Consider the following 10,718-nt stretch of genomic DNA (forward strand, 5'->3'; position numbering starts at 1 on the left):
ATGGAAGGCAGAGGCAGAGCGCAGCGGTAACGTGGAGTTGCTTTCGCGTCAGGTACTTTTGCGGTAACGTTTCTGCCCCACAACAACGTCACCTTCAAAGTCACTCTGCTAATCCCTAAGGAACGTTGAGAGCGAGGCTGAGGGAGGGCCTGTGACCACCCACCGCGGAGCTGCTCCACACACTGAGAGAGTAAGAGGGACCAGCCGATAACATCACCACCCGCCCCGTCGCCCGCCGCCGCCGCCTGTAGCCTCCGCTACACACACACTCGCCCTCCCTCCCCCTCATCCTCTCCTGGTATTTATGTTACGTTCTTTTATTGTAGTTGTAGTTGTAAGGCCCGTATTCAAAAATGTTTTGCCCTCTCACCACGACCATTTTCAAAGGCCACAGGAATGATTACCCGGGTTTTCAAAAGTGTTTTCCAGTTAATATAAAAATTGTGTTCATTTGTCACTAAAACCCGAAAAAAAAAACATCCTTAAAAACACGTGTAACTTTAGGGTATCTTAAAAGTAGTGTAGATGTGGCGCAGAAGTGTTTCAGAATATAGTCCCAAGTCACTTTAACTCCAGTATCCTTTTAGTTTATGTTGTACCGTAGAATTTTTACTATTTCGTTCTCTAGCACCATATGACCTTGCGACGCCGAAACTTTTCCATCTAGTCACTCAGCTGGATGTGTGTGTGTGTGTGTGTGTGTGTGATCAGTCTACAAAACTTTTATATGAAACATTATTTGATCAGTGAAACCTGGAAACAAATCATATTTATTATATTTATTGAGAGACAAAGTGATTTTGGTATTCTTCAGGGAGGACAAAGGCAGAACAGGCTGCTCGTTTTTTTTATGAAGGTCCAGCCTGAATCAATCACACACTGCAGTAACCTTCCCAAAGTGAGCAACAACAGACCAGTGTACACCTGCGGCATTGCCCCGCCCCAGCGCCGACACCGGCACGCCGACAAGTGCGTGGCGCGGGTCTTCATATCGTTATTTTGGCTGTTACAGTTATTGCTACACAACTTGACACAACAATCTAAAGCAGAGTTCTTTAAAGTACCGGTCGGATCGCAAGCTCTCGTTCAGGGGGTTTCCTCCACATTGTAAACAGCTATATAAACAACAAATAAAGTATGATAGTGTGTGTGTGTGTGAATTGGTTTTCATATCGGAGGGAGAAATGTACAATAGAGTAGACGTACGAAGGTCCTGAAGGTAGTATGTAAAATCAAATTGGGTCGTGGTGAAAAGTTTGAAGAACTCTCTCTCTCTCTCTCTCTCTCTCTCTCTCTCTCTCTCTCTCTCTCTCTCTCTCTCTCTCTCTCTCTCTCTCTCTCTCTCTCTCTTTGATATTTTGTTTTTCCCCTCAAAGAACGTCATTCTGCTGCCAACACTGACACATGGATCATAGACCAGACATGGGAAAGGACAAAACATTAAAGAGCGCGTCCCGTGGTAACATGTTATCTGAGAGGGGCGTGTAGACTGGCGGAGTGTGAGTGTGGGAGGAGGCGAGCAATGAGAGCGTATATGAGAGATGTGGCATAAGCGCGTGCAGTTTCTTTGGTAGTGACATCCACGGAGGAAACTCGGAATGTTAGTGTGGTGTAATATTGGACGATTTAGAATTACGAATCCTTTGCAAGACGAAAATAAGACATCACGAGGTAGGGTCATTCCTATAGACGTGACACACAAACACACACGTACACACACGCTATCACACTATCACAAGTAGTATCAGCGCATCCGTATCCACCGCTAAGTATTCTTGTCGAGGCCTGCAAGTGGCTGTCACTGCATGCGTCATCCCGTTCCACCGCTCACATCCTGTTTAAAATCTCTCTCTGCAAAATGTAACCAACATTTTGCCGGAGAACAACTACGTATACATCCCTGCAGTATGTCATCAGGCCTATGAGAGAAAGGAGGACGGTCACGGTGCCCTGGTGACAGTGTATACAAGCCCACAATTTAAATGCCCCGCTTGCACCACATCTAGGGAGGAAGGAAGGCGTCTGCTCCATTATCGCCGCCACAACCCACCGCGGCACAGCGTCCCCGGGCGGCGCAGGGAGGTTCCAACTCTGTATCCGACACTCGCTGGCTGACTGTGAGCCTAGTACGAGGGATCGAGGCAGCAAAGGCTTGAATTTATCCTTGTGTTCTACCTACCTGTATGCGAGGATCCGAGGCTCTTCATAGTGGTGGCTAATATTGATTTCATTCTGTAGAATTTTAGCCACTTTACCGCGGGACGTGGAAATAATGTCGGCCCGAGGCATAGCCAAGAAGCGGCAGAAGAATGTTAGTAAGTCCCAGCGGGCCAATGTGTTGTTCCCGGTAGGCCGCCTGCACCGCTACATGAAGGCAGGCCCGGGCACTCGCAGGCTCAGGATAGGCGTCGGGGCACCTGTGTACGCCGCCGCCGTCATCGAGTACCTCACAGGTGCGTGCCGGGCTGCGGCGGGGGGATGGGTGTGCGGGGCATGGGTGACACTTGCTGTGGGGGCGTGATGCGGTGTGATGCTCCACCTGTCATCTGGTACTCTCATCTCAGTCATTTGTTACTCATCACTTAGCCAGTTATTGGTCAGGCAGACTCATGGTGCAATATCTGTTGTGTTCCACCCCGCATCCGACTTGTTTCATTTCAGTCACTCGTCAGGTTGTCATTTAGCTAGTCAGTGAGGCAGTTACATACATGATGCAATATCAGTGATACTTATTTTATGTGGGATGTCACCTCATTTTAGAGATACAGTCAATCAGTTAATTATTTATTCAGTCTGTGAGTGTCGAATTTATGATGCAATACTTATGTTTTTTTTCTGTCGTGTGGGATATCACCACATCTCAAGTAACTAATCAGTTAGTCATTTATTTAATAATGTGGTAAATCTTACCAATAGTGACTCTTTATGTATTTTGTTGCTGCGTTCTCCAGGAGGGAACTTGGAGTTTGGGTACTTGGTGGGAAAGCAGGTTTTTAGGATGGGGAAGGCAAAATTTGGGAAACCTCAAGAATCTATGGGGGAAAACACAAAATTAAGGGAAAATCTAAAAAAATAGACAACAAACAGAATATCCAACCCTCATAACCCCTGCTATGCTATCCTAACCATTTTAAGGCACTAACATTGCTAATTTAGGGGCTCCTTCCCTCCTATATCCATCTTTACACTATCTTAACCAGTAAAAATTTCAATTTAGCACAATACATGTCCTATCTTGTATTTCTGCTCTTTCCCCAACAAGCTTGGGGACCTGATGGAAAAGTGAGATTTTTGGGTGGGGGAAGCCAAATTATGTCAAATATTGACATTTACAAAGAAATTTAAGGATAAGATACTATATTCTGAAAACTGGGGAACTTTCTAGCTTAACCTAACCTAACTGAAGGGCTTTGCCCTACCCTGGATCTCCCACTCAAGGGCACTAATCTAACCTAATTAGGCGAGGTGCTTTGTCCCCTGGTTATGCCACATATACTCATTTGACACCCACATATACATGTGAAGATTGGCTAAAAATAATTGACATATTTGCTGGAAGTAAATGATGTTTAATGACTTTCTAATACAGGGGCTAGGGGGTGGGGGGTGAACAAATTAATGGCTTTCAATTAATTTCAGTGCGGAAAATTTATTTGATAATGAGCAAATTGAGTTACAAGCTGTGTTATGAAATAAATTAAATCAAGTAAGTCAAGGCACCACTGTATTTCATTAAAAGGACAGCTCTCATTGATTGAACAAAAGAGATACAAGAGAGTATGTGCCATTCCATACTGGAAACCAACATACTAACACACAGCCCCCCACACACATAATTTAGCTTCTCCACGAGGAGGCACCATTATCAAGATAATCCTTATATGGTAGTGACACCTGCTTGTTCAGTGCACAGACTTGGAATACCACTTGCTTGGCAGTATTTGCTCGCTGCTAAATTGTGTAATGGCTGCAAGCTTCTCTGCGTCTGCCCTCCAGAAGTCCAAATGAAAATAAAGTGTTCTTTGCCTGCAGCGGAGGTGCTGGAGCTGGCCGGCAATGCAGCACGGGACAACAAAAAGTCACGCATCACTCCCAGGCACATCCTGCTGGCCATTGCCAATGATGAGGAGTTGCATCAGGTAACATATTTGTGTGAAATATTCAGCATTAATATCCCATAGATGTTGAAATTATGCTGTTTACTCTTGGTTTCCCACAGTTGAAATCTAGCCATGTGAGAGGAGTCAGTGATAAACATGACATGCTGTTCTTATGTCTAATGCATATGTCTTGGGTGGTAGCTGCTGCGTCACGTGACCATTGCGTCAGGTGGTGTTCTGCCCAAGATCCATCCAGAGCTGTTGGCCAAGAAGAAGGGAGGCAAGTTTATCACAGGAGCCAACACACCAGTTACTGTTCCATATAAGAAACCCATCGCCACCAAGCCTCCGGCATACAAGAAGGTGAGTGGCAGCTCCTGGTGCACAGTGGCAAGAGTGTAGTGACCACTCAGTGAAGGTCCATTGCAAGCTGCAGATACATGAAGAGGGCAACACAACCCTGACTTAGATATTGTAAACTGCAATCAGGTGAATATTCTTCAGGTCACCACTGCAAAGACCAATGCCATTATGATGGGAGGCTCAGCAGCCAGCACCCCCAACTTCCACAGCTGCCTGCTACCACTGCTGCCTTCCACCCCACCAGCCAAGACCCCTGGCTCCCCTGCCAGTGTCACCTCAGGTTAGTAAACATTTATGATGTCTTGTCACAACATAAGAACATTTCAAAGCTTTAAACACTTATGTCATGGAGACTAGATCTGTATGTGACATTAATGGGATTATAATTTATATCACAGTATATCTCTGCAAGTCCTTGTGATGTAAGAATGGAGATAATCACCTCATGGTTAATACTGATGTTGTATCTTTGCTACCTGTAACCTTCACTACTATTAATCTTTCTTGTCATATTTAGCAGGAGAATGATGATAGTGCGGCCTATTTTAGTATTTTAACTTCCTGTAGATAATGTTTATAATTTTTCATTTTTACTTTGTGTTTCCTGTATATCAGAGTCTCCTCAATCTGGTTGTTTACATGTGTATGATGCTGAACTCGCTTACTTCCTTCCTCCTCACAGGTTCATCAACACCAGTCAAACTCCGAGCAAAGGGTAAAGACATCGCATCCTCAAGCACCTTCACAGTTCTTTCAGAAAAAAAGCTCTTCCTGGGACAGAAGGTGGGACATTGAATTAGATCTTGCTTCAGGTTCTCATTATATGATCTTAATGTAAAGTTAATACCAAATTATTAACTTTACTGATGTGCAGCCACAAGAAATGAGTTTCTCTTTTATCTATAAATGTTTATTTCTTTATTTATTTACTTATTTTAGTAATCCCATCAAGCTCAGAGTTGAGTGTAATCATTTTTCTTGTTTGTGGCAGTGCTTACCATGATTTGTGGCAAGTAAGACTCTCGCATCCATAAAACTTCCTAAAATCACAGGCACAGTGTGATGTCAGCATTTCCTTTACACACTTTCACCACCATTGTCACCATTACAGAGATCACAATTTTATCATTAATATGGTCTGGTTTTTTATCAAAACTCTTAGAATCCCAAATTAACTTACCTTGTGACTTTAAAAACAGTTAATCTTTTTTACTTAGTAGTTTTATCACATCATGTGCATTTTAACACTTGCAGTGTCTTATGAGCCACAAAATATTGCAGTTCCTCCTTTGATAAGTTTGTGTTTGAAGTTCCCTTTCCTTTGAAGTTGACAGTGGTACAGTCAGACATATCAACAGTAGTGGCGGACGCTGTCGTCCATCCCACCAACGCTAACCTCGACTTCCTGGGTGAGGTTGGTTTGGCCCTCAGTAAAAAAGGGGGCAAGGCTCTCCTGGATGAGGTGCGGGAACTGGCAAACTGCAAGGGTGCTCTGCCCTCTTGTGATGGTGAGTGAGTGCGTCTGTCTCTCATAGAGAGAGAGAGAGAGAGAGAGAGAGAGAGAGAGAATGTATTAATAGCCTAAGATTCAGATTTTGCTTGGTGCTGTTAGGAGTTATGATTCAATTAAAGTATACTTATATTCATATTGCTGGAAAGAAATTAAATTATCTCATGATGTATTATTAATATATGGGATCTGGGGAATCTTGCAATGTTACATCTAGTGCTTACAAAGATAGTGACATCATACATGAAGGTGACCAAGGAGCTTTTGATAAGTGCACTTAACAGCACCCTAAGCATAACCGTTGTGCCCCCAACAGCTGCCATCTGCAACGGGTGCAATCTGCCAGCACGGTGGGTGATCCACGTCAACGGCCCAACCAACGGAGAGGTGGATGCCTTCGACAAGCTGGAGCGCTGCGTCCGAAACTGCCTGGTGGTGGCCGACACACGGAACTTTAAGTCCCTGGCGCTGCCTTCCATCGGCAGTGGAAAGTAAGTCACTGGGAAGCAAGGTCGAGACAGTTTGTGTGTTTGAAATCAAGAGCTTAGGTGAGGATGTAAAGTTTACATGGTCCAAAAATTAATCTGTACCTCCACAGGGCTGGCTTCCCCAAGCAGCAGGCAGCACAAACCATCATCAAATCCATCTGTAACTACTTTGTCAACGTGATGTCCTCATCCCTGAAGCAGATCTACTTTGTGTTGTACGACATGGAGAGCATAGGAGCATACACGGCAGAGCTGGCCAAGCTGGACTCCTAAAAGTATGTGATACATGGAAGAGTTGTCTGGAAGGTTGTGTTAAGTGGGTAGATGAAGGAAATGAGTTTGTCCTGTTCCATTGTGAAGTAACAGAAAGATCAGAAGTTAGACATTCTGCTCTTCAGTGCTTTATTATCACCTGGAGTAACTAGGTAAATGTGTCCTTCCTTCTCACAGTCTCCGCACTTTTTACAATGTTCGTAGTTTCAAGCACAGCGGAATATCATAAGAAACTCAACCGTCATAAATTGATCACGAATGAAACAAGAATCATCTTAAGATGAAACTGAATACATGTGCATCTATCTAACTCTGTAGGAATGCGTTGTTGATGGTGGTCTTTCTTTCCAGGTGTGTAGGGGTGTGTCAGCCCCCACATGGTAGCCCCTACCCAGGCCCCACACCCTGGGGGACTGAGGCAATGGGAGATTACCATAGGGTTTCTGAAATCCTCAGAGGTTATAGTACAAGACAACTCCCCTGTGTTTGAACTGCTGAGTATGAGACATTTGTGAATGGCTTTAGCATATGTATATGAACAGTGTCTGCTGGATGTGATGAGCTCTTCTGCACCTGCACCATACCGTACCATAAGCTGCAGCTGCTTGTGTGGGCACATCTGGGTCTCAGATACTTGTGATCACTGCTTGGAATGTGTTTGTGTATTAGCAGTGTAATATTTTCACTCTTGTTTGTGGTTTGTTAAGCTAGTGAGCACTGCCCTCCAGACACTTCTCAAGCTCAGCAGAAACACTGATTGAGACACCTGCCAACAAGCAAACAAGACAAGGAATATTGGCATCTTTGCTGGAAAATAGATTAACTGCAATTTAATAATCATGAAGTGGAGGTTCTTGAATTACCTTTCCAATCATGAATAGATGAAAATGCAAAGACAATTTTGGATTCAGAGTAGGAAACTGGTTATCTGTCAGAACTGTTTTGGGAGTGTCTGCACTCCATCCCTGCTTATTGCGTATATCTTCAAAAAAGAAATTTATGCCTGGAAATACTCAGATTCCAAAATTAAGTGTAAGTTTTCCCTAGAATATTTCTTTGGCATCGCCTTGCATGGGATTAAGAAGAGAGAAGGAGAAGTCCACTCACCAGATAGAATAACTGATCTGGACACAGCTGGGCTTCACAGACTGTGTTGTGTTGAACACCACAGGCCGTCAGGCTGGTGTGGGACGGCTGTGTGGGCGCCGGAGTGCTGGTGGAGGGCTGTGAACTTTTTATACTTGTACCATAGAACATTGAGAAAACCCTGTACCAATATTCCACTAGTTACTGGATGATGGTGAGATGGTTCATAAGAAACAAGCATTTTGATTGTAGTGGAGAGGCAGTCAAACACATTAATTTTTCACATTTGCATTGCATATCAGAAGGGCATTATTTTTGTCTTCATAGCATGGTCTTGGAACAATTTCTTTCTCTAATGGTTTAAACAGTTGTTCTCTAGACTGCTTATGTCTTCAAGTTTGCAGTGATCTATAGCAAAGATGGTGATGTGAAGTGATGAAACATGTATTAAAGACTGTGTGTGTGTGTGTGTGTGTGTGTGTGTGTGTGTGTGTGTGTGGTGTGTGTGTGTGTGTGTGAATACTTCCAAGTAGCAAAGACTCAAAGTTTTTGCTGTGTGCTGGTCAAGAGTTTGAAGTTAGTATAGAAATATTCACATTTAATGTGTCGGAAAGAGTGGAATAATTTTGTGATAATTTAATGCTAGTGAGGGGAGCACACAGTACTGCCCATTTGATCCTTGTTTTGTGATTGGCCAATGTAATACGTATGTTGTTTATGTATGTTGATTGTTGTATAATGTCTTTATTTATCATTTTGCTGTTGGCCTAATGTCAGTGTTTGTTAAGTCTTAAAGGATTATATTTAAAAAATTATTGTGATTATAGAATAATCTATGTAATTAATTATATATGAATTACATCATTTTTGTTGAATGTTGGTGGAGGAGAAGTGTTATGACAGTGAAGAGATTTATGTTACATATTATTTGTACTTAAGTTTTGCTCAAGTGTGTCCAAATATTACATTGGAATATTGGTGTTACAACCCAGAGCATTATATAATATTATTGTTTTTAGAGGTGATGTTAAAGCAACTCTTGAGTTATTATGGGGAGCAAACCTTATTATTTTTTTTTTTATTGTATTTTTATTGTTATTATTATTTTTTTTTTTTTTCTTTCTCTCTCTCTCTCTCTCTTCCAAGTATTTGTGGTACAAAATCTACCAAGTTGATAATTAAAGAGAATAGAGGAAAGCTTCTGTCCACGCTGTTCCTTGCAGGCAGCAACACTGTGGCCAGAAGGGTTCACTCATCATTCAGTGAGGCTGCAGACAGTGTAGATAACATAGCATGCACCAGACACTTTCAATGAATCATGTGATAACTTTCATGACGGCTGAATCACAATGTAATCTAACAAAATAACTCATGACAATGAATTATATGCAATGAGAACCTCCTGGCTGGTAGGAACATGACGTAATGTGATGGAAAGAACTTGACCAGCTACGGATGTGTAGGAGGAACTTCCGAAACAAAAGTCTTTGGAAAAGTTGAACATCTTCTGTTTCCTTACCTAGAGGAACTGTGTTGCACCTCAGGGAGAAGTGAGGCTGAGATGAGACCAAGATTTCACTGGAACATCTCATGCTGGCTAGAGGTCCCTGGAGAGGACACAGAGATAGATACACCCAAAGTATTCTGACTGTAGGCACAAACACAAAACAAAACCTCTTCACCTCTTTTAGCTAATACCAGAGAAATAAGTACAAGTGTTTTGAAAATTCTCTCTCTCTCTTCTCTCTCTCTCGTCTCTCTCTCTCTCTCTCTCTCTCTCTCTCGTCTCTCTCTCTCTCTCTCTCTCTCTCTCTCTCTCATCTCGTCTCTCTCTCTCTTCTCTCTCTCTGTCTCTCTCTCTCTCTCTCGTCTCTCTCTCATCTTCTCTCTCTCTCTCTTCTCTCTCTCTCTCTCGTCTTCTCTCTCTCTCTCTCGTCTCTCTCTCTCTTCTCTCTCTCTCTCTCTTCTCTCTCCTCTCTCTCTCTCGTCTCTCTCTCTCTCTCTCTCGTCTCTCTCTCTCTCTCTCTCTCTCTCCAGGGTCAGTGCTGGAAGCATTGCATAGGGAGGAGGAAAGGGCAGAAAGATGTGTGAAGAAAAACAGTAACTCCTTCCTTTCTGGTGGTGGTGACTGCACTGTTTGTAGTGTTCAGAGTAATAACATACACAAGCAGAAGTTTATCATTATGTCTATATTATAAAATTTGTTGATATGTATAAAGCGCAAATACATATATACAGTACATATATTAATAGGTTAAAGTGAAGGGCATTATGAGGTAATTTGTGTGGCAATGGGAAGGGTGTTGGGTGAAGCGAGGGAACAGCTGGTCATTACCTGTACCTGTGCTGGTGATTGCGTTGAGTTGCCAGGTGTTGTGTGGAGCATCAAGGGTCTGCCAGATTGTTACACACATACTGACCAGCACACTTCCAGCTTTTTGTACACTCTATACTTTAATATACTGTACCTACTTGACTCAGCACAGCAAGTGAATTGAGTATGTACAGTTGTGGTTCAGAATTCTAGTCACTTCCCACAGTCAGTGCTGCTATTTTGTGTGCTTTTCCCAATGTTAAGTCCTCTGATCTGCTGACAGTCTTTACTAAATATGGTACACATCTTTTCAACAGGGAGAACACAAAAACTGTGGAAGTGCATGTGGCAGGTTAATTGACTCTGGCCACAACTGTACCTGTGTATTTAAGTGTAGGTTGTGTAAATTGAATAGAAAAGAGGAAATTTGGGTGTTTGAGTGACTTAGTCTGGTGTTTTTTGAGATGGCCACCAAACTGTCCTGAAGGCCGGCCTGTGATGGGTGGTGAGGCAACGCAAGCACTGCAACAAGAAGCTTTACTCTTTGGTCCTTATTCTTACATGTATTGACAATTATCTTGACT

General features: G+C 42.9%; 1 protein-coding gene across 2 annotated transcripts; it reads left to right on the top strand.

Moving 5' to 3' along the window:
- The first annotated feature begins 1,582 nt into the window (after positions 1-1,582).
- Positions 1,583-9,321, top strand: LOC135113569 (core histone macro-H2A.1-like). Of its 2 annotated transcripts, none has more exons than XM_064028847.1 (9): positions 1,583-2,453; positions 4,033-4,139; positions 4,302-4,463; positions 4,605-4,743; positions 5,146-5,246; positions 5,791-5,971; positions 6,290-6,464; positions 6,572-6,736; positions 7,086-9,321. In XM_064028847.1, the coding sequence occupies exons 1-8, from the start codon at positions 2,273-2,275 to the stop codon at positions 6,732-6,734; spliced, it is 1,209 nt and encodes a 402-aa protein (XP_063884917.1). In that variant the 5' UTR covers positions 1,583-2,272; the 3' UTR covers positions 6,735-6,736; positions 7,086-9,321. The 2 variants fall into 2 exon arrangements, with proteins under 2 accessions (XP_063884917.1, XP_063884918.1); XM_064028848.1 differs by lacking the exon at positions 1,583-2,453 and adding an exon at positions 2,516-2,549.
- Positions 9,322-10,718: the final 1,397 nt, after the last annotated feature.

This window comes from Scylla paramamosain, chromosome 26 (assembly GCF_035594125.1).
Source record: "Scylla paramamosain isolate STU-SP2022 chromosome 26, ASM3559412v1, whole genome shotgun sequence".
Classification (NCBI taxonomy): Eukaryota; Metazoa; Arthropoda; class Malacostraca; order Decapoda; family Portunidae; genus Scylla; species Scylla paramamosain.